The sequence below is a fragment of the Panulirus ornatus genome, chromosome 13, assembly GCF_036320965.1.
Source record: "Panulirus ornatus isolate Po-2019 chromosome 13, ASM3632096v1, whole genome shotgun sequence".
Taxonomy (NCBI): Eukaryota; Metazoa; Arthropoda; class Malacostraca; order Decapoda; family Palinuridae; genus Panulirus; species Panulirus ornatus.
The window spans coordinates 13,071,101-13,098,612 of NC_092236.1; the positions used below are offsets into that span (position 1 = coordinate 13,071,101).

Here is a 27,512-nt window from a genome sequence, read left to right on the forward strand (position 1 = left end):
TGTTGTAGAAGGTGACTAAAAGGGGTGGAAATGGGGAGCTGGAACTCCTCCCCTTCTATTTTACTTTTCCAAAAGAAGGAACAGAGAAGGGGGCCACATGAGGATTTTTCCCTCTAAGGCATAGTTGTCTGTTCTTGACACTACTTTGTGGACATGGGAAAAGGCCAGTATGTATAGAAGGAAAGAAAATGAAGAAAAATGAGTAAGAGCAAGGTTATTTGGTTCAGCAGGGTTGAGGGACAAGTCATTTGGGATGTAAGTTTGAATGGGGAAAAATTGGAAGAAGTGAGGTGTTTTAGATATCTGGGAGTGAACTTGGCAGCAAATCAAACCATGAAAGCTGAAGTGAGTCACAGGGTTGGGAAGGGGGTGAAGGTTCTGGGATTAGTGGAGACTGTGTGGAAAGTTAGAACGTCATTTCGGAAAGTAAAGATGGGTATGGTTGAAGGAACAGGAGTTCCAACAAAATATTATATGGTTGCGAGGCATGGGCTATTGATAGGGTTGTACAGAGGAGGGTGGATGTGTTGGAAATGAAATATTTGAGGACAACATGTGGTATGAGGTGGTTTGATCGAGTAAGTAATGAAAGGGTTAGAGAGTTGTGTTGTGATAAAATGAGTGTGGTTGAGAGAGCAGAAGAGGGTGTGTTGAAATGGTTTGGACATATGGAGAGAATGAAAGGGAAGGTTGAGAAAGAGGATGTACATGCTAGAGGTGGAGGGAACAAGAAGTAGGAGACTTAAATTGAAGGTGGAAGGATGGAGTGAAATTTTTTTTGGGCGATTGGGGCCTGAACTTGCAGGAGGGTGAAAGGCATGCATGGAATTGAGTGAATTGGAATGATGTAGTCGACATGACATACTGTCATTGGACTGAATCAGGGCATGTGAAATGTCTGGGGTAAACACAGTGTAAATGAGATGGCCTTGATTAAGGCATTCAGTTACCTGTACCCTCTCAGCCAACATAAAAGATGTTCATGCAATTAGAGCCTCCTTAAGAGAGCCAAGGTAAGAGTTGCTCTCCTATTATAGACTTGAATGAGAAAAGTTTACCAACATTTTGATCCAGCATGACTTGTTCCTTGCTGATGAAGGCTTAAAGGAGTTTAGATGAACAAATGAACACTTTCTTGCGTAATTTTCCATTTGACATGAAATTTTTTAGTCTTAACTGACATTAGTGATGATGTTCCAAAGATGTATGCAAACTATTTTGGGTGGTAAAACAGTGTTTTTGTACCCAGTAATCAAGTGCTTTCTAATGCTCATAGGGCTCTGCCGTTGGTAGAAAAAGGTTTTTCATGTTTCAAAACTGTCATTTTTGTTAAACAGAAATTTTATTGTGGGCTGTGATTTATGTTTTTTTCACATATGATTATGCACACAAAGTACTAGGTATGAAGAGATGACAGTATTGATTTATGGAGAGCTGATTTAAGTGATTTAATAAGAGTATGAAAATAAATCAGATACAGAAACCATGAGGGACAAGTAATAGGTTTTGTCACGTACCATGTCTTACATTGTAGGTTAATATCATTTACTAGTGATTTCTTTTCTCGTTTGTTGTGTTTTGAGTGGCATGTCGAATAAGAGAAAATCTTTGTGATTTCTACGGCATTGTTTAATAATTTAGACATATCTGTGTCTTCCAGGGATTCTACCTCTACCTGTACATCGGATCAATAATATTCTTAGTTTATGCTTACATCTTCCTGTTGCGAGCAATAAATCTTCCCACCGAACACCTGAAGTCCAAGTTTCAGTCTTTAAGTAAGTAAAAACATTACATATATATATATATATATAGGGGAGAAAGAATACTTCCCATGTATTCCCTGTATGTCATAGAAGGCGACTAAAAGGGAAGGAAGCGCAGGGCTGGAAATCCTCCTCTCTCATTTTTAGTTTTCCTAAAGAAGGAACAGAGGAGGGGGCCAAGGGAGGATATACCTTCAAAAGCTCAGTCCTCTGTTCTTAATGCTACCTCACTAATGTGGGAAATGGCGAATAGTATGAAAAAAAGGAAAATATACTTTTTTGTCCAGTGACTAAGAGACAGCCTTGCCAAAGGTGTCTTTTCACCTACAATATAACTATAAGAATGTAGAATCCATTGCCACCTATACATATATCTTACCCTACCTTCCCGTCCCAGGACTTCCTTATGTTTTGTGTGATGTTCCTGTAGTTCAAAGGATGCTGGCCACATCCATGAGGCAGGACCACAGGTTATATAAAGTGCTGTGATGTGTGTCTGTCTACATGTATGTTAGGAGAGTGCAGGGCATTTGAGCAGTAAGTATTCAGTATCTTCGTTGCAATGGTTGAAATGTGGGCATGAAGTATTTTAAGGTATGTTGAACTGGCATATGCAGTGTTCTAGGGATGGATGACATTCAGAACATAGTTGAGATAATATAGTTAGGACAGGATGACAAAGAGAATATATGTGTCAGAAGTGAAGGGTACAAGAAGGGGAGACCAAATTAGAGATGGAAGGGTGGATTGAAAAAGCTTTTGTGTAGTTGGGACCTTAACATCCAGGAGGGTGAAAAAGCGTGCATAAGATAGAATGCATTGGACTGATATGGCATTCAAGAGTGACTTGCTGGCCATAGACTAAATCAAGGCATATGAAGTGGCTGGGGGAAACCATGGAAAGGTCTGTAGGCTTACTTTCTTTCTTACATACTTCCTGCCCCAGGAGTCCCTTCTATCCTGATGAGGCTTCTGCATCACTAAGGAGCCACATCCATAAAGTGTTCTGATGGATTTGTGTGTGTCTATTTGCAGAAAGTGTTTGGCAGTTAGGTAGTAAGTGCTTGGTATTTTCTTTATGGTAGTTGCATTGTGGGCATGAAGGGTCCTGAGATACTTTGAAATGGTTTTCGTAGTATTGTAGTGATGGGTTCTCTCCAGAGTGTGGTTTCTGATGGATGTAAGTTTGGTAGACTGGAGTTTAAGACTGATTCGATTTTTTTTTTTTTTAGTGTGCTTGTGGGGTTATTTCAAAATGTATGTGTTTTTTATTGTTATATAATTTAGGAATGATGGAACCTCTTATCTGGCTATATGTCTATCTTATCTCTGATATGTGTTCCATTGTGGAACTCCTTCAAGGGGTGGCCACGGCAGTAGTCTCCATAATTGGTGAACTCCAGTGCTGCATCTTAGCCTTTAGTGCCTCACCCTTTACAGGCCAATGGCAGAGGGCAAGTCTTGCACAGTGTTTGCAGAGGTTCCTACCTAATATTTCTGCTGACTGCTTTTACCCAATGCTCCTGTTTAATGTTCCTACCTACTTCTCCTGCCTGATGTTTTTACCTAATGCTCCAACCGAAATATTCCTGTCCACTACTTTTAGAGATTACTCAAGCATGTGGCAGAGGTAAACTTTATTTTCTGCTGGGGAGTAGGTGGTTAGTTATGAAGTGGTTTGGGTAGGAGGGGTCTAGTGCTGTTGCATAAAACTGAGTGTCAAGCATTTTGAGGTGGGATTGTATTGTGAGGATCTTTGTTTCTATGTGAAGGTGTTGATTGTTTGTGGTAGAAAGGCAACCAGAGATTGTTCTGAGTGCTGTATATTGTGTGGTTTGCTGCTTTGTTATATATCCCTGGGGATAGGGGAGAAAGAATACTTCCCACATATTCCCTGCATGTCGTAAAAGGTGACTAAAAGGTGAGGGAGTGGGGGGCTGGAAATTCTCCCCTCCACTTTCTACTTTTCGTAAAGAAGGAACAGAGAAGGGGGGCCAAGTGAGGATTTTCTCTCTTAGGCTCTATCCTCTGTTCTTAGTTCTTAATGCTACCTCGCTAATGCGGGAAATGGTGAATATGTGTGAAAAAAAATGTATATGTAGATATATATATGTATATATCCCACTATCAGTGTCATGGTATCCATGTTGTGCTTGCAGTGATGGTAGTGTCTTAATTGGGATCACCATTGTGTAGGTAAGTCATTAGTGAAAATGTATTTTTAAGAAGTGTATTAATTGTTAAGTAATACATTTTCAAGATAGGATTATCCATTTAGTGATACTAAGTAGAAGGTTGCTAAATTTTCATTAGCGTCATATCTTGATTTCCCTTTCAGAACTTTAAAACAAAAATGTTTTTTAGCTATCTCGGAAAGCAAAAATGGGTATGTTTGAGGGAATAGTGGTTCCAACAATGTTGTATGGTTGCGAGGCGTGGGCTATGGATAGAGATGTGCGCAGGAGGATGGATGTGCTGGAAATGAGATGTTTGAGGACAATATGTGGTGTGAGGTGGTTTGATCGAGTAAGTAATGTAAGGGTAAGAGAGACGTGTGGAAATAAAAAGAGCATGGTTGAGAGAGTAGAAGAGGGTGTTTTGAAATGGTTTGGGCACATGGAGAGAATGAGTGAGGAAAGATTGATCAAGAGGATATATGTGTCGGAGGTGGAGGGAACGAGGAGAAGTGGGAGACCAAATTGGAGGTGGAAAGATGGAGTGAAAAAGATTTTGAGTGATCGGGGCCCGAACATTCAGGAGGGTGAAAGGCGGGCAAGGAATAGAATGAATTGGATTGATGTGGTATACCGGGGTCAATGTGCTGTCAATGGATTGAATCAGGGCATGTGAAGCGTCTGGGGTAAACCATGGAAAGTTGTGTGGGGCCTGGATGTGGAAAGGGAGCTGTGGTTTCTGGCATTATTTCATGACAGCTAGAGACTGGGTGTGAACAAATGGGGCCTTTGTTGTCTTTTCCTAGCGCTACCTCGCACACATGAGGGGGGAGGGGGATGTTATTCCATGTGTGGTGAGGTTGCGATGGGAATGAATAGAGGCAGACAGTGTGAATTGTGTGCATGTGTATATATGTATGTGTCTGTGTGTGTATATATATGTGTACATTGAGATGTATGGGTATGTATATTTGCATGTGTGGACATGTATGTGTATACATGTGTATGTGGGTGGGTTGGGCCATTTCTTTCGTCTGTTTCCTTGCGCTACCTCGCAAACGCGGGAGACAGCGACAAAGCAAAATAAATAAATGAATAAATAAATAAATGATTTTAATATTAAACCTTATGTGGTACTTTGAGTGGATCAGTAATTTTTTATGCAAAGTTCAGAATATGATGTCTTTAAAGCATTAAAAAACTATTGGTGAAATAATGTGTTTTGAACAGATTCTTAGTGTTTCCTTAAGTTTTGTAGGCTTTAGCTTCTGTGGTTAGGTTCATCTATGATGCTAATGCTAGGGTTGGGTCAAATTACTTGCTCCTTCTCTGGAAAGGTTTACTGAGGATTTTTTTTTTTTATCTAGCTGATACCTTAAATGTAGCTCCTTTATTTTAGATGTGCTCATCATTTGCATATTAGATTCAGTTACCAAGCATATTGCTTCTCATTGTTGGAATTACAAAATCACTGAATTTCTTTCTTTGTGTTTGTGTATTGTTCGTCTGTTTGCACAATCATTTCACAGAGAAATCATTTGTCTTTGACTTATAGAGAAGAATTGCTATTAGAAGGAAAGGGTGCTTTTCTAGAGAATTTCTTTTTACACTATCCTTGCCTCCTTTTGCAGTTTTCATAATTCTTTTTGTAGTGTAGCTTCTTGGGACTGAAAGCTTTCCGGATCTGTTGAAGTTGAATATTAGCCACTTGATCCATATGTATGGATTTTTTCTAAATGAGAATAAATGACCTCTGGTGATTCTTAAGATTTCTTCATTTAGTTCTGTTTCATTTGTTGTATGACAAACTTGTCATTACAGAATATCAGCAATTTTGGAACACCACCATTAAAGTGAATCACATTTAGCTGAAGAGTATAATTTCCATGCATTTCATGTTCATTCCTTTGAAATGTGAAGTTTAGTGTCATACCACGGTGAATTAGACTGAAAGCTAATTGTATGTAAGGGGGCAGAGTTTGCGTTAGAAGGGCTTATTCAAAATGAAAGTTGCAAGTGATCTTAGAGGGACCAGTATTGGGCCCACTACTGTTTTTTGTTCATGCTTATGATTTGCCAGATGAGCTGAAAGCATATCTGAATATGTTTGTTTATAATTCAAAGCTTATCGATAGAATTTGAGGTTTTGAGAATTACTGTAGCTTGAAAGAAGATTTGGATGAATTGAGAATGTGGGAAGGGATAGGAATAAACAACTTTGAATAGACTATTGGAGTAACTGATTAAGGCAGCAAGAATCATTCTAGGAAAAGGGCTGAGATGCAGATATCTTCCTTAGTATACATTTAGAAAACATGATGAAGAAAATCATGATAGAGTGCATTGTATGTTGTCAAATATCAGATAGACTCTTGTTGTAAGGACTGAGAAATCTTAAAGAAGACTATTATGATTCTTTTTAACTCAGAGTGGAATTGATGGTTACCATCATGGAACCCCTTTTAAGAAAAACACATGTTCGTGGTATAACAGTTATAGCAAATTGTATTAGCAATGATATCATAAGGAATAGAGTGCAAGGAATGGTATCACTATACTCCTTTATTGTGAGGAAAGAGAGAAATAATTTGTACATTTTCAAAGTGGTTAAATGTAATCATAAATGTAATTCTCTGATTAAACAAGCCCCTTATTTCAGTAGGGCTTGGTGTTTGAAGTTCAATATCCTGTTGTTTTACTGAGACTTGCTTAATTAATTTTATATACAATACAGCTTACAAATTGTAATTTTTATGCATTTTGAGCTTTTTATGATTATTTCTGTTACATCATTGGGACAGGTGTTGAAGATTGGCAGTAGGCAATTTGATGACTTAGTAAAGTGTTTACCTAAGAGGTTTAGTTTTTTTATCTGTATATTATGCAAATTTTTTCCCAGGGGATAGGATGAGAAAGAATGCTTCCCACTTATTCCTTACTTGTCATAGAAGGCAGCTAAAAGGGGTGGGAGTGGGGGCTGGAAATCCTCCCCTCTGGTTTTACTTTTCCAAAAGAAGGAACAGAGAAAGGGGACAAGTGAGGATTTTTCCTTGTAAGGCTTGGTAAAATGTTCTTGACGCTACCTCGCTGATGCGGGAAATGGCAAATGTGTATGAAAAATAATGTAAATTTGTTAATTTTTTTTTTGATATTTTGCTCTTTCCCTATTGCTGTTGTGTTTATACGAAGAAAAAAAAAAGTTAACCGACTTTTTTTTGCTTCTGACCATATACTCGCTTAAGCTTTGATTTCCTTGTACTCACATGTAGTTGTGTTTTACCTATCATTTGTTTGCTTGCTTCTCTCCGTCTTTGTTAATTGGATAATCTTATTAGACCATTTCTACTGCAATAGAATTTGATATGCTGAATCCTGTCATTACTTATTTATGAAATGGAGTTGCAGTTCACTTATTTGATGTTGTTGCTTTGATATATTTTATGTTGGATTTATATTGAACTTGACATTGATAGCCATTTTTTTAAGTTCATCCATAATTAGGAGATGGAACTGTGGGAAAGACTTATTGATGGGTTATTGTAGGCTGATATGTCTACTCTGTTTATGGAATGTTGTCTCTACAATTTCTTATGTGTGATTTATTGAATATATCATTCTGATGAATTTTGTTTATATTCATCTTGGTTTTGAAGTGGAGACACACTGGATAATTATAGAAAAGTTATTACAGTATGTTTGGTTGACTGTTTCCATAAGCCTATACTAATTTTATCCAGTTCTGATTACCTTTAGCTTAGTTCAGATATAGAAGTAGCTAATGAATTAGGTTAACAAAATGATTGTAGGTGCTGTGTGCACAGTGACACCTGAATCATGTTTGATTTTATTAAAAAATTTACTTTTGTTAAAGTCTGTTTGGTTGAGATATTTACAATATATGTTGAATTATATCCATTTCTAATAAGATTTAGTGCAACTCCTTTAGTTGGTAGTTACCCCATGTTTTGATATACATCTCTCAGCACATTGTGAATAAGATTACTAGCATTACTAGCATGATTGTTCAAGCCATGTTTAGATGTAACTTCACAGTTTTTTTTTGGTACTAAGTCTGGGTTTAGAAGTGAAGCAGCCCTATATTTTTTATAAGATTACTACAGTCTGATTGATGGAGATAATAACTCTTTTAATACAGCCTGCTTTCACAGAATTTGATACTGGAACTCCCTTTATTAATGATCAGCCTGGGATCAGAGTTGGAGAAACAACATCCATATGTTAAGAATTTGGTGCAATCTGAATGTTTGCCACAGTATATGTCATAATTAAAATCATGTACATTTTGATAAAATTTTACTTGATGACTCCTTTTGTGAAATCTGTTAGATTATTATCAGAGGGGAAGGTGCCCTCAGTATCAGAGGGAAAAGTGCCTGAAGACTTAAAGATGGCTGATGTCACTTTTGCATTTAAGAAATGGATTAAGAAATGTAAGCTGCACTAATCATCCAATTGCCCTCAATAGCAAGGTAAAAAGGAATCTATTGATTGGGATAAGATTAGAAATTTTTGGGGAGATATAAGTAATGATTAGTGGTCGACATGGTTTTAATAGCAATAGATCTTGTTTTATAAATTACTTGAATTTTTTAACAGCTATACATATAACAACTGAGATGTAGAAATAGTGTTTTGTGTCTGTTTTGACTTTAGAAAAAGTTGATAAAGCTTCACATGAGGCATTTTATATAAGATTAATGATCTTGGTATTGGAATTGAAAAATGTGACTGAATAAAAGACTGACATATTAACAGAAAGGAATGAATGGTATCATATGAAATACATCCAGATGACATGGAGAACATAGTATTATATTGCTAAGTTCATCTTGATGTCTGGCTCTTTTTATAAGTACTTTTAATCTAAAACTAGGCCAGCCCTCTAAAGTCTCATAACCTTATGATTTTCTTTCACTTGATTTTTTCTTCATTTATGTGTATTTATAACATTGGTTTTGCTGAATATCAGTAGACATATGTATAAGACTTGTCATAGAATGTATAGATAAGAGAAGTGGGATAACATCTGAGAATGATTCTAGAAGTATCCAAATCATGGATGAATTGACAACATGGTTGGGAAAGTAACAAATAAATTTTGATACAGATAAGTGTAAGGAAATGCATTTCAGAGATTAATAAAAAGAGTAGAGGATGTTTGGAAAGCTGCTTTCGGAAGTGCGTTGGGAAGGATCTTGAGATTATTATATTGTCATGTGAGTGGATGTAGCCTTTCTTCTGTTCCTGATGCTACCTCACTAATGTGGCGAACTGGCAGTCAAGTATGAAAGTGAAGGAAGTATTATCTAACATCTTTAAAAGCAACATATGGCTGCCACTCAAAAATATAAACATCAGAAACCATGACTAGAAGTCATTCTTGTGAGTCAGTTTTGGTCTCGACATTATCAAAAAGACCAAAACAGACTTGAGATAGTCCAGTGAAAGGGCACAGTGGTTAATACCAAAACCATGAAACAAGTCTTGTATAGAGCTTCAGATTGGAGTGGAACAGTGTGGTTTCAGAAGCAGTGGAGGATATGTGGATCAGGTGTTTACTTTAAGGAATGCATGTAAGAAGTATTTAGAGAAACAGATGGATTTGTATGTAACATATATGGATCTAGAGAAAGCATATGATAGGGTTGATTGAAATGCCTTGTGGTAGGTTTAAAGAATATATGGTGTGGGATGATAGCTGCTTGGAGCAGAAAAGTTTTTATTAAGGTTGTAAGGCATGTGTGCTAGTAGGAAGAGAGGTAAGGGAATGGTTCAAGGTGAAGGTAGGTCTCTGGCAGGGATGTGTGATGTCACAAAGTTTGTTCAGTTTGTTTATGGGTGGATTTGTGATGGAGGTAAATGCAAAAGTCTTAGAGAGAAGGGCGAGGATGCAGTTTGGATTTAGAGGGCCTAGGAAGTGAGTCAATTGTTCTTTTCTGATGATATAACAATGTTGGTGAATTCTAGAGTGAAATTGCAGAAGTTGGTGGCTGACTTTGGAAAAGTGTGAAAAAGGAGGAAGTTGAGAGATGTGAAAATAAAGCAAGGCTATTAGGTTTAGCAGGGTTGAGGGACAGTTGAATTGGGGTGTGAGTATGAGTAGAGAAAAATTGGAGGAAGTGAAATGTTTCAGATTCTGGGAGTAGACATGGCAGTGAACGGAACCATGGAAGCGGAAATGAGTCATTGGGTGAGTGATGGTGCGAAGGTTCTGGGAACACTGAAGAATGTGTGGAAAGAGAGAATGTTATCTGAGAGGGCATAAATGGGTATGTTTGCAAGAATAGTTGTCCCAACAATATTTATGGATGCGAGGGATGGGCTATAGATAAGGCTATGTAGGGGAGGGTGGATGTGTTGGAAATGAAATGTTTGAGGATAATATATGGTTCGATTGAGTTCGTAATGAAAGGGTAATAGAGATATGAGGAAATAAAAAGTGTGGTTGAGAGCTGAATAGAGTGTACTGAAATTGTTTGGACATGTAGAGAAATCAAGGGAGGAAAGGTTTTCAGAAGTGGAGGAACAAGTAGAATGGGGAGACCAATTTGGAGATTGGAGGATGGAGTGAAAAAATTTTGAATGATCCATAAGGTTAAGAGCATGCACAAGATAGAGTGAATTGGAAAGATTTGGTATACTGAGGTTGATGTGTTTGCAATGAACTGAACTGGGGAATGTGAAGCACCTGGGATAAACCATGGAAAGGCCTGTGGGGCCTGGTTATGGATAGGAAGCAGTGGTTTCAGTGCATTACACATGACAGCAAGAGAATGGATGTTAGCGGATGTGGCCTTTCTTCATCTGTTCTTGGTACTACCTTGCTAATGTGGGAAATGGCAATCAGGTATGAAATAAAGAAAAGAAACATGCCATATGAAGAAAGGTTAAGGAAACTCATGTTAATTTTGCTGCATAAATGAAGGTTCTGGGGTGACATAAAAGATTTCAGGATAATCCAGAGACATGACAATATCAGTGTAGAAAATCTGTTCAAGTGTCACAGGGATCCTTTGATTAGTAGCTTGCTAAAACTTGAAGTAAAATGTTTCATACAAATAAATGTTTCTTTACAAATAGGGTAATTGAAATTGCCTGATCATTTATTGAGTAGCTCTCACTAGCTGGGAGGAAGCACATGAAGATTCCCAATCACTTTAGTAGGTAATCTGGCAGTCCATTAGGTTTTCTTTTAGCTGTTTATTCTGTGTACCACCTCTTTCTTTATTTCAAGAGTGAAAGAATCAGACTTTCCCAGTCCTGCTTTGGCCTCTTCATTTATTTGTAAAGATGTGAATTATTCACACTTTAAGTAGCTAGTACAGAAACTTAATGAGACTGAATAGATATGTGTTTTCCTATTCATATCATAGCATTACTGAGAAAACACATTGTGTTAGCACCTGCAACAAAACTAAAGCTATGGTTTTATATGCTTTCCTATTCATATTATAGCATTACTGAGAAAACACATTGTGTTAGCACCTGCAACAAAACTAAAGCTATGGTTAGAATAAAAATTCTACTATTCTGTATCACTGTAAAGATATCATGTCTGTAATGTCATGTTATAGAAAAATTGTTAATACTGAGCTCTTCTCTCTTATGCTCAATCCTACTCTCATTCTCAGGTGCTCTTGAGTTAACACATTTTTTTTTTTTTTAAATATTTGCCCACTTTTCAGTACTATAAAAATATTTTACTTTATTAGCTACAATTGTTATGTTTTCTTAACTTTAATTCTGGTATTGAGCAGTGTTTTTCCTATTTTTCTATAAGAGGAAGGTTAACATTTTTATGTCAGTTATTTAATCCTTTGTATATTCATTTTAGCTTATAAGTATTTGGCACTAAACAATTGTTGGTTTGTAATTAATGACTTTGTAAACCAGTACATTTTTTGGTGTGTACAGACAAGCTTTATCTAACTTCTGAAAAGCTCAAACACTAAAGCATTGCTTTATGCATAATGGTGATATTGGTTTTAACAGAAAACAAAACCCACAAAAATCCATCATGCCATTGTACATTGCAGGAAGCTACATGGCTATGCCTGACTTAAATATGGTCTTCTCTCACCGGAACACATCGCATCATGAGGGTACAGGTACACAAAATAATCTGAATCACATTGTAAAGAGACTTGAGAACTACCAGTGGTGTAACAGATAAGGGACTTAAGTAGGTGTTTAATAAACAGCTAAGGGTACAGTGGATTTTAACATTACTGAAATACTTACATACGTGCTGCTATGTTTATGGCTAATCAATTGACTCACATTTCTTCTGAGATTAGTCCAGACTCCACCCTTGTCCAAGATGTTTTTAACAGTACTTTTGTCTAACCTTTAGATTATAACTCAAAACAATAATGTTCTCTTGTGTAGTTATTAACCGAAGATGCTTGCTTAGATGGTATGGGAATCATTGCCAGATTTGCTAACATGCTTTTAAAAAAATGTGTTGAAATGTAAAGAGTAGCATATAATCTTTCAGATTTACTGTTCATATGAAATTGAAGAATGCATTGCACTGGTAATACTTGCAGATTTCTTTTACAGTCAGTCTGACATCATATGTACAAATATTGTTTTTTCCCATCTGGGTTAGGTTGAGCTAGGAAAATGAGAAAATTCTCTCCAATAAGAATGATAAGATGATATCCCGTTGATGATCTGAGGGTAATTCCATCATCCATCCTGAAAGGTAGGATCACCTCTGATTTCACCTGTGTTCATTGCTGTCTCCCATGAAGCTAAAAGGTCATCTTGATGAGTGTGTTGAACACATTTACCAATCTTTGTTCAAACTGGCAAGAATAGTAGCCTGTGATCATTTTTTTTTTGTGGAGTTTTTCACCTTATATGACTTTGGTTTGATCGAGTAAGTAATGAAAGGGTAAGAGAGATGTGTTGTAGTAAAAAGAGCATGGTTGAGAGAGCAGAAGAGGGGGTTTTGAAATGGTTTGGTCACATGGAGAGAATGAGTGAGGAAAGATTGACAAAGAGGATATATGTGTCAGAGGTGGAGGGAACGAGGAGAAGTGGGAGATCAAATTGGAGGTGGAAAGATGGAATGAAAAAGATTTTGAGTGATCGGGGCCTGAACATGCAGGAGGGTGAAAGGCGTGCAAGGAATAGAGTGAATTGGAACGATGTGGTATACCGGGGTCGACGTGCTGTCAATGGATTGAACCAGGGCATGTGAAGTGTCTGGGGTAAACCATGGAAAGTTTTGTGGGGCCTGGATGTGGAAAGGGAGCTGTGGTTTCTGTGCATTATACATGACAGCTAGAGACCTGAGTGTAAACGAATGTGGCCTTTGTTGTCTTTTGCTAGTGCTACCTCGTGCACATGCAGGGAAGGGGCTTTTCATTTCATGTGTGGCGGGGTGGCGATGAGAATGAATAAGGGCAGACAGTATGAATTATGTACATGTGTGTATTATATGTCTTTTGTGTGTATATATATGTGTACGTTGAGATTTATAGGTATGTTTATGTGCGTGTGTGGACGTGTATTTATATACATGTGTAAGTGGGTGTGTTGGGCCATTCTTTCATCTGTTTTCTTGCGCTACCTCGCTAATGCTGGAGACAGCGACAGAGTATACTATAAACAAATAGATGACTTTTGTACTGCTCTCACATCTGGGATGGTTCTAGCTATGCATCCTTACTCGACAGAGTTGAGTCAAAAGTGATCTAACGTATAGACTCTCCCAGACTAGATTATAAACTTGACCCCCTTGCGTCGCACAGCAATATTGGTTCACTTTCCATCTTATGTAGGTATTACTTTGGTTTTTGCTCCCAGGAGCCGACTGCTTGTGTGCCCCCACCACTAGGTAGACCACACAGTACTCAGCAAGCTGCTGTTTCACGTAATAACTGTGTGGCCATTGGTAACTCACGGTTGAGTTGTTTTGATAACTGTTTCTTTTCCTACACCTTGAAGCTGTGGAACTCTCTACCCCCTCACATCTTTCAATGACTATGACCTGGCACATTTTAAAAGACAGGTTTTTCAGTTCCTCCACAATTCATAAGTGCTTTCCCTTGTCTCATCTTTTTCCATTTCATAATCCTTTTTATATTTCAAATTAGGCCCAGCCTCGATGAGGACTTTTGTTCATGCCAGGAGCCTCCAATGTAAAACATAACGTATCCTCCTCAACAGTGTGAGTATCTATTTCTTGGGAACTTTTTTTATTTGCTCACATAAGTTTGTATTCTCAGATTAAGGTGTTTATGTATGAAGGATTCAGATTATCCAGGTTTGTTTACAGTTGTTTGACTATTATTACTTCTGTGTTTTTGTTTATTTATGTATCCTTACACTTTTTTTTTTAGATTGGATTCCTCATCTTTTTGTTTCTCAAGTGAGTTGAGTTTAAGGTGTATTTTGTTTCATATGCAGTATAATGTTTTAAACTTGGTTCTTTGTGAGGCCATAGACATTAGCTGCAGTTGCAGTGTCATCTTCTGGCAGGTTGTGTATATAATGACATCCTCTTGGTACTTTTGTGTATGTAGTTTCTACCATACTTTTAAAACATTCAGTTTTAAGTGCAGAGTATTTGCATCAGCAATAGAATTTGATTTGGCTGTCTGTATACTGAATTTGGAACAAAGTAAGAGATATTGTGAAAAGATAACATGAAATGAGTTAAGCATATCACAGTTTTGACCTCAAGATGTAAGTATGGAAGAAAATAGTTTTTTGAAGTAGTTATATCTTTATTTTTTTATGTTAGTTGAGATGGCACAGGCAGCTAAGGCCCTAGTCAAGGCTATCTGTTTCCTTGTGCTACCTCACTAATGAGGGAGACAGCAACTAAGTATATTAAATAGATGCTCTGTGGAAGGTATTAAGAATATATGGTGTGGGAGGAAAGTTGTTAGAAGCAGTGAAAAGTTTTTATCGAGGATGTAAGGCATGTGTACGTGTAGGAAGAGAGGAAAGTGATTGGTTCTCAGTGAATGTAGGTTTGCGGCAGGGGTGTGTGATGTCTCCATGGTTGTTTAATTTGTTTATGGATGGGGTTGTTAGGGAGGTAAATGCAAGAGTTTTGGAAAGAGGGGCAAGTATGAAGTCTGTTGAGGATGAGAGAGCTTGGGAAGTGAGTCAGTTGTTGTTCGCTGATGATACAGCGCTGGTGGCTGATTCATGTGAGAAACTGCAGAAGCTGGTGACTGAGTTTGGTAAAGTGTGTGGAAGAAGAAAGTTAAGAGTAAATGTGAATAAGAGCAAGGTTATTAGGTACAGTAGGGTTGAGGGTCAAGTCAATTGGGAGGTGAGTTTGAATGGAGAAAAACTGGAGGAAGTGAAGTGTTTTAGATATCTGGGAGTGGATCTGGCAGCAGATGGAACCATGGAAGCGGAAGTGGATCATAGGGTGGGGGAGGGGGCGAAAATTCTGGGGGCCTTGAAGAATGTGTGGAAGTCGAGAACATTATCTCGGAAAGCAAAAATGGGTATGTTTGAAGGAACAGTGGTTCCAACAATGTTGTATGGTTGCGAGGCGTGGGCTATGGATAGAGTTGTGCATAGGAGGATGGATGTGCTGGAAATGAGATGTTTGAGGACAGTGTGTGGTGTGAGGTGGTTTGATCGAGTGAGTAACGTAAGGGTAAGAGAGATGTGTGGAAATAAAAAGAGCGTGGTTGAGAGAGCAGAAGAGGGTGTTTTGAAGTGGTTTGGGCACATGGAGAGAATGAGTGAGGAAAGATTGACCAAGAGGATATATGTGTTGGAGGTGGAGGGAACGAGGAGAAGAGGGAGACCAAATTGGAGGTGGAAAGATGGAGTGAAAAAGATTTTGTGTGATCGGGGCCTGAACATGCAGGAGGGTGAAAGGAGGGCAAGGAATAGAGTGAATTGGAGCGATGTGGTATACCGGGGTTGACGTGCTGTCAGTGGATTGAATCAAGGCATGTGAAGCGTCTGGGGTAAACCATGGAAAGCTGTGTAGGTATGTATATTTGCGTGTGTGGACGTATGTATATACATGTGTATGGGGGGGGGGGGTTGGGCCATTTCTTTCGTCTGTTTCCTTGCGCTACCTCGCAAACGCGGGAGACAGCGACAAAGTATAATAAAAATATATATATATATATATATATATATATATATATATATATATATATATATATATATATATATATATATAGGAGCGGGGGGCTGGAAATCCTCCCCTCTCATTTTTTTTTAAATTTTCCAAAAGAAGGAACAGAGAAGGGGGCCATATGAGGATATTCCCTCAAAGGCCCAGTCCTCTGTTCTTAATGCTACCTCGCTAATGCGGGAAATGGCGAATAGTATGAAAAAAAAAAATATATATATTGTATTTATTTTTTTATTTATTTATTTTGCTTTGTCACTGTCTCCCGCGTTAGCAAGGTAGCGCAAGGAAACAGATGAAAGAATGGCCCAACCCACCCACATACACATGTATATACATACACGTCCACACACGCAAATATACATACCTATACATCTCAACGTATCCATGTATATACACACAGACATATATGTATATACACATGTACATAATTCATAGTCTGCCTTTATTCATTCCCATCGCTACCTCCCCACACATGAGATAACAACCCCCTCCCCCCTCATGTGTGCGAGGTAGCACTAGGAAAAGACAACAAAGGCCCCATTTGTTCACACTCAGTCTCTAGCTGTCATGTAATAATGCACCGAAACCACAGCTCCCTTTCCACATCCAGGCCCCGCAGAACTTTCCATGGTTTCCCCCAGACACTTCACATGCCCTGGTCCAATCCATTGACAGTACGTCGACCCCGGTATACCACATCGTTCCAATTCACTCTATTCCTTGCACACCTTTCACCCTCCTGCATGTTCAGGCCCCGATCACTCAAAATCTTTTTCACTCCATCTTTCCACCTCCAATTTGGTCTCCCACTTCTCCTCGTTCCCTCCACCTCTGACACATATATCCTCTTTGTCAATCTTTCCTCACTCATTCTCTCCATGTGACCAAACCATTTCAAAACACCCTATTCTGCTCTCTCAACTATGCTCTTTTTATTACCACACATCTCTCTTACCCTTTCATTACTTACTCGATTAAACCACCATACACCACATAATGTCCTCAAACATCTCATTTCCAGCACATCCCCCCTCCTCTGCACAATTCTATCTATAGCCCACGCCTCGCAATCGTATAACATTGTTGGAACCACTATTCCTTCAAACATACCCATTTTTGCTCTCCAAGGTAATGTTCTTGACTTCCACTCATTTTTCAATGCTCCCAGAACTTTCGCCCCTAACCCACCCTATCATTCACTTCCGCTTCCATGGTTCCATCCACTGCCAAATCCACTCCCAGACATCGAAAACACTTCTCTTCCTCCAGCTTCTCTCCATTCAAACATACCTCCCAATTGACTTGTCCCTCAACCCTACTGTACCTAATAACCTTGCTCTTATTGATATTTACTCTCAGCTTTCTTCTTTCACACACTTAACCAAACTCAGTCACCAGCTTCTGCAGTTTCTCACCCGAATCAGCCACCAGTGCTGTATCATTAGCGAACAACAGCCGACTCACTTCCCAAGCTCTCTCATCCACAACAGACTGCATACTTGCCCCTCTTTCCAAAACTCTTGCATTCACCTCCCTAACAACCCCATCCATAAACAAATTAAACAACCATGGAGACATCACGTACCCCTGCCGCAAACCAACGTTCACTGAGAACCAATCACTTTCCTCACTTCCTACTCGTACACATGCCTTACATCCTGGATAAAAACTTTTCACTGCTTCTAACAACTTGCCTCCCACACCATATATTCTTAATACCTTCCATAGAGCATCTCTATCAACTCTTATCATATGCATTCTCCAGATCCATAAATGCTACATACAAATCCATTTGCTTTTCTAAGTATTTCTCACATACATTCTTCAAAGCAAACACCTGATCCACACATCCTCTACCACTTCTGAAACCACACTGCACTTCCCCAATCTGATGCTCTGTACATGCCTTCACCCTCTCAGTCAATACCCTCCCATATAATTTCCCAAGAACACTCAACAAACTTATACCTCTGTAATTTGAGCACTCACCTTTATCCCCTTTGCCTTTGTACAATGGCACTATGCAAGCATTCCACCAATCCTCAGGCACCTCACCATGAGTCATACATACATTAAATAACCTTATTTATTATTAGAACTATTGTCTGTTCAATATATATTGATATTATCCTACTCCAGGGTCCCTTTTATGGGACCTCAGTAGTGTTTAGGCTGCATTCCATGTAGCGGGAAGGAAGTAATAAGCTTCTCATGAGTCAAGAGGTCCACATCAAGACTGTAATCTTATCTCTTCGTTGATGATGATACAGCTTTGCTGAAGTTGAGTTGTTGCTTCCTATTTCTTTCTATCCTCCCATCCCCCTTATGCTTTTTTTGTACTTCTATTAGTTAATTTAATCTGGAAATTCATGGCAATGAGATGGATGGCTTTGTTTTGAGACAGTATGACTTTGGGCTTTTGCAATACCATTTGGTCCCATGGGAGATGGATGTGAGCAGTGAGTCTTGCAATGTAATCCTGTCTTTCAGAGGAGATGATGGAAATACTCACATATTAGTTGATTATAGACTAGTTATTCCCTAAAAGAGCTGGTCTTTTATTTTCTGTGCTTACTGGCTTTTTGTTGAAAGAAATTTCTCGTGAGTTCAAAACCAGTTTTTTTTTTGTGTGTGTTTGGTTGTCGAAACAAAGTAAGTTGGTGAAATCATAATGTCATATTTTTTAAGAAACTTGTGAATTAATAATCTTTACACCTCCACTAGTATCATTAGGACACAGTATTCAGATTGTCAGTGAATACTGGCATATTTCTGTTGAATTGGTTTGGTACCTCTTAGCATGCATAATTGCTCAAACCTTTCATTGCATAATTAAAATTTCACAGAAAAATTAGAATCATTGTTTAGTTTCTTTTTTTCATACTTGATTGCCTTTTCCCCCATTAGCGAGGTAGCACTCGGAACAGACAAAGAAAGGCCTCATTCACTCACATCTGTTCCCTATCTGTTATGTGTAATAATGCATGAAAACCACAGCTCCATATCCACAACCAGGCCCCACATACCTTTCCATGGATTGCCACAGATGCTTCACATGCCCTGGTTCATTCCTCTGGCAACACATCAACTCCAGTATACCACATTGTTCCAATTCACTCTTTCCCATGCACACCTTTTATTCTTATGTACATTCAGGTCCTGATTGCTCAAAACCTTTTTTACCCCATCCTCCCATCTCTGGTATAGTTCCCCTGTTCTCCTTGTTCCCTCCACTTTTGACTCGTATATCCTGTTTGTCAATTTTTTTTTAACTCATTCTCTCTGTATGTTCAAACCATTTCAGCACCCCCTTTTCAGCTCTCTCAACCACACTTTTTATTGGAACACCCCCTCTTTTTCACTTTCATTACTTTCTTCAAACACATCATACCTCATATTGTCCTCAAACCTTTTATTTCCAACACACTCACCCTCCTCTGCACAGTCTTATCTATAGCCCATACCTTGCATATAATAGTGGTGGGACTACTTTACCTTCAAACATACCCAATTTTGCCCTTCTAGAAAATGATCTCTCTTTCCACGCATTCTTTATTGCTCCTGGAACCTTCACTTCCTCACCCAACCTTTCACTCACTTCCACTTCCATGATTCCATTCTCTGCCATGTCCACACCCAGATATCTAAAATGTGATCCTTGCATACATTAAAAATTCTGACTAGCCAATCAACAACACAGCACCCCCATTCTTAATAGATTAACAATAATGCAGTCCACTTCTGCTGCCTTGCCATATTTTGTCCTTCATAAGGGTTTCACCACCTCTTCTGCCTTCACCAAACCACTCTCCATGACTCCATCACTTAGCATACCAACCCAACTGAAACACCTTACATCTTCCCCCTTATCATCAAACATTCAACAGTCCTTCAGAATATTCGCTCCATCTCATTTCATCTTGAAGTTTACAAATAGGACTTTAGAAACACCATAAAATGACAAAAGCAGGAAAATTATAGCTTCTATAGAAGGTAAGATATAGAATTAAAATTTTTTCCCAAATTTTACCAGAAATTAATATCCATTGTGCTTAGATGAAATTGATAAGAATGATATTGAACATGATTTATTCTACAAATGTATAACTACAAAAATATGGAAGGAAATACACCATACAATCTTCAATATTGATGGGACATCTCAGTTTTGAAATTTGCAGAAAAAGCATGGGGTAAATTTAAATTTCACAGACAAGGGAAAATAATTCATCCAGAAATACTTGAATGTCATAGGAAAAGGTTATGATATAGTTGTACAACCAAATATGTTTCTAAGTATACATTTGGTTGATTTTTTTCTTTTTTTTTCTAAGTACATGTTTAGATGGGGACATTTGTGTCCTGTGAACACATTTTAGGAGTAAAGATCTATATCTAGAAGTTGTTAAGTACCTGCCAGTGTCATCACAAAGAAGTTTTTCTGGCAATGTTTCCCATTAAGTTAAAAGGCTGCATAAGAAGTAAAAATTATTTCGAGTTTCTGATAAGTGATTCGATACTGTAAACTCATTAATCATATTAATTGCTCTATAAACAATTAAGCATAATTTAACATTTGCATATGTTTGCCCAAATCACTTAATTTTCTTCAGTGATCCAGAACTGCAATCATATCTCAAATAGTCTTCAGTTTGCTATCATAGCACCTGTATGGATTATGTAGAATATGAAAAAGAATCTAATATTTGAAATGATATGTAGTTCTCAAGTGTCAATGACATGCATATATATATATATATATATATATATATATATATATATATATATATATATATATATATATATTGCCACATCCCGAGGATGACAGGGAAGTGATTGCTTGTTGTGATGCACTGATGAGCATGAATTTAAAGTATTCTGCAAAAGCGACTCTGAAAATACTGTTTGCTGTAGTTGCACACTAATGCACTATACTGTTTGATAAGGGAAAGCAATGTGTAAGTGGTCAGATTAAATTTCAGAATTGCATGAGATAAACATTTGTGTTTAGCCTGAGTTACATTAATTCATTTCTATCCGATGGTGAAGAAGCACTGCATCAGAATAGTTTTAGAATGCCATTTTGCATACATTTGGACTGCCAGTCTCAGTCTGCAGGTGATGATGATCATATAGGATCTGATATTGATTGTCACCAGCACCCTTGATTTAATTCAAGTTTCTTCAAGGTTAACATTTTACATAAAAAATACACCAGATTAAGGAAATAAAAGTGAACAAAGAGTAGTAATTAGTTAGGGTATCTGCTGATAGTTTTGTATTATGTTGATAATATTTGTTTTCAGAGAACTTTAGCTTTTCCTCTACTTGACAGCAAAAGGCTTTTTGGACCTGGCAAAGCAACAGGTGACATTAACCCTTTCAAATGATAACTTTGGAGATTTACTACCTGTAGTTTGAAGCTGATGATTTGAATCCACCTGTCTGAGCATTTATTGCCTTGTTCTATGGTAACTATGTGACATCATATCCAGCTGCAAGAAACAAACCAGCTGTCTTACTCTAGACTGAACTTGTTGATTATGGGAAAAACTAGTGTTGCTGCCATGAGGTATGTACCATATAAAACCAGGTAGCTTTCTGTTTCTTTAGGATGAAGGAGGGAAATTTACATTGATTTTGCCCACAGTGTTGTTACTTTTTTTTATATATTGATAGCTTATATTTTGAAGGTAAAACTTTAGAGAAACTGAAAGAGAAGTGGTTTATTTTTTTCTAGTAACGTGATTTTCAGCTTAATAACCATGATGATTATCATACATCATACAAGCTTGTCAGACTTGTAAGCTCACTTATTCTTAGACCTCTGTTGGTTCATGGGATTCTTATCAGTTCCAAACTTGACAAGTTAAGAAAGTCTATAAAGGCCCATTTCAAGCATTACTGAACCAGTTTGTCTTTTGCTATCCTATGAAGCACAGTGAAGTTAATTAAGGGGTAGATTATTACGTTTTATTATGTTTATTACTTCAAGTCAGCATATCGCCAGAGCAGTGATATATCAAATTGAACCTGAAATTTCAGGAAGTTTGTAATGACTGTTAGACAACTTTTGATATCTGGTATTTGTTGATCCAGATGTTTTATCCAGCCTTTTGATTCATCTTTGTGTAAGGTTCTAGTAGTTAAGAGCCTTTAGGAGGTATGAAAAGCATTGTTAGTTTTCTGTGATCAGTTGGTAAAGTATTTTTTTTTTTTTTAATTTTCCAAAAGAAGGAACAGAGAATTGGGCCAGGTGAGGGTATTCCCTCAAAGGCCCAGTCCTCTGTTCTTAACGCTACCTCGCTAATGCGGGAAATGGCGAATAGTTTGAAAGAAAGATATATATATATATATATATATATATATATATATATGGTGTGGGAGGCAAGTTGTTAGAAGCAGTGAAAAGTTTTTATCGAGGATGTAAGGCATGTGTACGTGTAGGAAGAGAGGAAAGTGATTGGTTCTCAGTGAATGTAGGTTTGCGGCAGGGGTGTGTGATGTCTCCATGGTTGTTTAATTTGTTTATGGATGGGGTTGTTAGGGAGGTGAATGCAAGAGTTTTGGAAAGAGGGGCAAGTATGAAGTCTGTTGGGGATGAGAGAGCTTGGGAAGTGAGTCAGTTGTTGTTTGCTGATGATACAGCGCTGGTAGCTGATTCATGTGAGAAACTGCAGAAGCTGGTGACTGAGTTTGGTAAAGTGTGTGAAAGAAGAAAGTTAAGAGTAAATGTGAATAAGAGCAAGGTTATTAGGTACAGTAGGGTTGAGGGTCAAGTCAATTGGGAGGTGAGTTTGAATGGAGAAAAACTGGAGGAAGTGAAGTGTTTTTAGATATCTGGGAGTGGATCTGGCAGCAGATGGAACCATGGAAGCGGAAGTGGATCATAGGGTGGGGGAGGGGGCGAAAATTCTGGGAGCCTTGAAGAATGTGTGGAAGTCGAGAACTTTATCTTGTAAAGCAAAAATGGGTATGTTTGAAGGAATAGTGGTTCCAACAGTGTTGTATGGTTGCGAGGCGTGGACTATGGATAGAGTTGTGCGCAGGAGGATGGATGTGCTGGAAATGAGATGTTTGAGGACAATGTGTGGTGTGAGGTGGTTTGATCGAGTAAGTAACGTAAGGGTAAGAGAGATGTGTGGAAATAAAAAGAGCGTGGTTGAGAGAGCAGAAGAGGGTGTTTTGAAATGGTTTGGGCACATGGAGAGAATGAGTGAGGAAAGATTGACCAAGAGGATATATGTGTCGGAGGTGGAGGGAACGAGGAGAAGAGGGAGACCAAATTGGAGGTGGAAAGATGGAGTGAAAAAGATTTTGTGTGATCGGGGCCTGAACATGCAGGAGGGTGAAAGGAGGCAAGGAATAGAGTGAATTGGAGCGATGTGGTATACCGGGGTCGACGTGCTGTCAGTGGATTGAATCAAGGCATGTGAAGCGTCTGGGGTAAACCATGGAAAGCTGTGTAGGTATGTATATTTGCGTGTGTGTGGACGTATGTATATACATGTGTATGGGGTGGGTTGGGCCATTTCTTTCGTCTGTTTCCTTGCGCTACCTCGCAAACGCGGGAGACAGCGACAAAGTAAAAAAAAAAAAAAAAAAAATATATATATATATATATATATATATATATATATATATATATATATATATATATATATATGTATTTCTTTTCTTTCATACTATTCGCCATTTCCTACATTAGCGAGGTAACATTAAGAACAGAGGACTGGGCCTTAGAGGGAATATCCTCACCTGGCCCCCTTCTCTGTTCTTTTGGAAAATTAAAAAAAAACAAGAGGGGAGGATTTCCAGGCCCCCGCTCCCTTCCCTTTTAGTTGCCTTCTACGACATGCAGGGAATACGTGGGAAGTATCCTCACCTGGCCCCCTTCTCTGTTCTTTTGGAAAATTAAAAAAAAACGAGAGGGGAGGATTTCCAGGCCCCCGCTCCCTTCCCTTTTAGTTGCCTTCTACGACATGCAGGGAATACGTGGGAAGTATTCTTTCTCCCCTATCTCCAGGGATAATATATATATATATATATTTTATTTATTTATTTATTTTTTTTATTTTGCTTTGTCGCTGTTAGCGAGGTAGCGCAAGGAAACAGACGAAAGAATGGCCCAACCCACCTACACACACATGTATATGCATACATGTCCACACATGCAGTTATACATACCTATACATCTCAACGTATACATATATATACACACACAGACATATACATATATACACATGTACATAATTCATACTGTCTGCCTTTATTCATTCCCATCGCCACCTCGCCACATATGAAATAACAACCCCCTCCCCCCTCATGTGTGTGAGGTAGCACTAGGAAAAGACAAAAAAAGCCCCATTCGTTCACACTCAGTCTCTAGCTGTCATGTAATAATGCACCGAAACCACAGCTCCCTTTCCACATCCAGGCCCCACAGAACTTTCCATGGTTTACCCCAGGCGTTTCACATGTCCTGGTTCAATCCATTGACAGCACGTCGACCCCGGTATACCACATCGTTCCAATTCACTCTATCCCTACCATGCCTTTCACCCTCCTGCATGTTCAGGCCCTGATCACTAAAAAATTTTTCACTCCATCTTTCCACCTCCAATTTGGTCTCCCCCTTCTTGTTCCCTCCACCTCTGACACATATATTCTCTTGGTCAATCTTTCCTCACTCATATATATATATGAGTTTTGGAAAAAGGGGCAAGTATGCAGTCTGTTGTGGATGAGAGAGCTTTGGAAGTGAGTCAGTTGTTGTTTGCTGATGATACAGCGCTGGTGGCTGATTCATGTGAGAAACTGCAGAAGGACTGAGTTTGGTAAAGTGTGTGAAAGAAGAAAGTTAAGAGTAAATGTGAATAAGAGCAAGGTTATTAGGTACAGTAGGGTTGAGAGTCAAGTCAATTGGGAGGTAAGTTTGAATGGAGAAAAACTGGAGGAAGTAAAGTGTTTTAGATATCTGGGAGTGGATCTGGCAGCGGATGGAACCATGGAAGCGGAAGTGAATCATAGGGCGGGGGAGGGGACGAAAATTCTGGGAGCCTTGAAGAATGTTTGGAAGTCGAGAACATTATCTCGGAAAGCAAAAATGGGTATGTTTGAAGGAATAGTGGTTCCAACAATGTTGTATGGTTGCGAGGCGTGGGCTATGGATAGAGTTGTGTGCAGGAGGGTGGATGTGCTGGAAATGAGATGTTTGAGGACAATATGTGGTGTGAGGTGGTTTGATTAAGTAATGTAAGGGTAAGAGAGATGCGTGGAAATAAAACGAGTGTGGTTGAGAGAGCAGAAGAGGGTGTTTTGAAATGGTTTGGTCACATGGAGAGAATGAGTGAGGAAAGATTGACAAAGAGGATATATGTGTCAGAGGTGGAGGGAACGAGGAGAAGTTGGAGACCAAATTGGAGGTGGAAAGATGGAGTGAAAAAGATTTTGAGTGATCGGGGCCTGAACATGCAGGAGGGTGAAAGGCGTGCAAGGAATAGAGTGAATTGGATCAATGTGGTATACCGGGGTTGACGTGCTGTCAATGGATTGAACCAGGGCATGTGAAGCGTCTGGGGTAAACCATGGAAAGTTCTGTGGGGCCTGAATGTGGAAAGGGAGCTGTGGTTTCAGTGCATTATTACATGACAGCTAGAGACCGAGTGTGAACGAATGGGGCCTTTGTTGTCTTTTCCTAGCGCTACCTCGCACACATGAGGGGGGAGAGGGTTGTTATTCCATGTATGGCGAGGTGGCGATGGGAATAAATAAAGGCAGACAGTATGAATTATGTACATGTGTATATATGTATATGTCTGTGTGTGTGTATATATATGTGTACATTGAGATGTATAGGTATGTATATTTGCGTGTGTGGTTGTGTGTATATACATGTGTATGGGGGTGGGTTGGGCCATTTCTTTCGTCTGTTTCCTTGAGCTACCTCGCAAATGCGGGAGACAGTGACAAAGCAAAATAAATAAATGTATATATTTTTTTTTTTTTTGCTTTGTCGCTGTCTCCCGCGTTTGCGAGGTAGCTCAAGGAAACAGACGAAAGAAATGGCCCAACCCACCCCCATACACATGTATATACATACACGTCCACACGCAAATATACATACCTACACAGCTTTCCATGGTTTACCCCAGACGCTTCACATGCCCTGATTCAATCCACTGACAGCACGTCAACCCCGGTATACCACATCGATCCAATTCACTCTATTCCTTGCCCTCCTTTCACCCTCCTGCATGTTCAGGCCCCGATCACACAAAATCTTTTTCACTCCATCTTTCCACCTCCAGTTTGGTCTCCCACTTCTCCTCGTTCCCTCCACCTCCGACACATATATCCTCTTGGTCAATCTTTCCTCACTCATTCTCTCCATGTGCCCAAACCATTTCAAAACACCCTCTTCTGCTTTCTCAACCACGCTCTTTTTATTTCCACACATCTCTCTTACCCGTACGTTACTTACTCGATCAAACCACTTCACACCACACATTGTCCTCAAACATCTCATTTCCAGCACATCCATCCTCCTGCGCACAACTCTATCCATAGCCCACGCCTCGCAACCATACAACATTGTTGGAACCACTATTCCTTCAAACATACCCATTTTTGCTTTCCGAGATAATGTTCTCGACTTCCACACATCTTTCAAGGCTCCCAGAATTTTCGCCCCCTCCCCACCCTATGATCCACTTCCGCTTCCATGGTTCCATCTGCTGCCAGATCCACTCCCAGATATCTAAAACACTTTACTTCCTCCAGTTTTTCTCCATTCAAACTTACCTCCCAATTGACTTGACCCTCAACCCTACTGTACCTAATAACCTTGCTCTTATTCACATTTACTCTTAACTTTCTTCTTTCACACACTTTACCATACTCAGTCACCAGCTTCTGCAGTGTCTCACATGAATCAGCCACCGGTGGTGTTTTATCAGCGAACAACAACTGACTCACTTCCCAAGCTCTCTCATCCCCAACAGACTTCATACTTGCCCCTCTTTCCAAAACTCTTGCATTCACCTCCCTAACAACCCCATCCATAAACAAATTACACAACCATGGAGACATCACACACCCCTGCCGCAAACCTACATTCACTGAGAATCAATCACTTTCCTCTCTTCCTACACGTACACATGCCTTACATCCTCGATAAAAACTTTTCACTGCTTCTAACAACTTGCCTCCCACACCATATATTCTTAATACCTTCCACAGAGCATCTCTATCAACTCTATCATATGCCTTCTCCAGATCCATAAATGCTACATACAAATCCATTTGCTTTTCTAAGTATTTCTCACATACATTCTTCAAAGCAAACACCTGATCCACACATCCTCTACCACTTCTGAAACCACACTGCTCTTCCCCAATCTGATGCTCTGTACATGCCTTCAC

The 27,512-nt window shown here is 38.9% G+C and overlaps 1 protein-coding gene across 7 annotated transcripts in view; it reads left to right on the forward strand.

Annotated features, from left to right (window-relative positions):
* Window positions 1-27,512, forward strand: part of LOC139752770 (uncharacterized) — a 199,302-nt gene that overhangs the window by 147,488 nt on the left and 24,302 nt on the right. For 5 of the 7 annotated variants that reach the window (XM_071668678.1, XM_071668677.1, XM_071668682.1 and 2 more), the window contains 2 exons: window positions 1,661-1,778; window positions 11,998-12,069. In XM_071668678.1, the coding sequence (XP_071524779.1) occupies window positions 1,661-1,778; window positions 11,998-12,069 (190 nt within the window). The remainder of the gene's footprint in view (window positions 1-1,660; window positions 1,779-11,997; window positions 12,070-27,512) is intronic. The other 2 variants (XM_071668680.1, XM_071668681.1) reach the window with 2 other exon arrangements.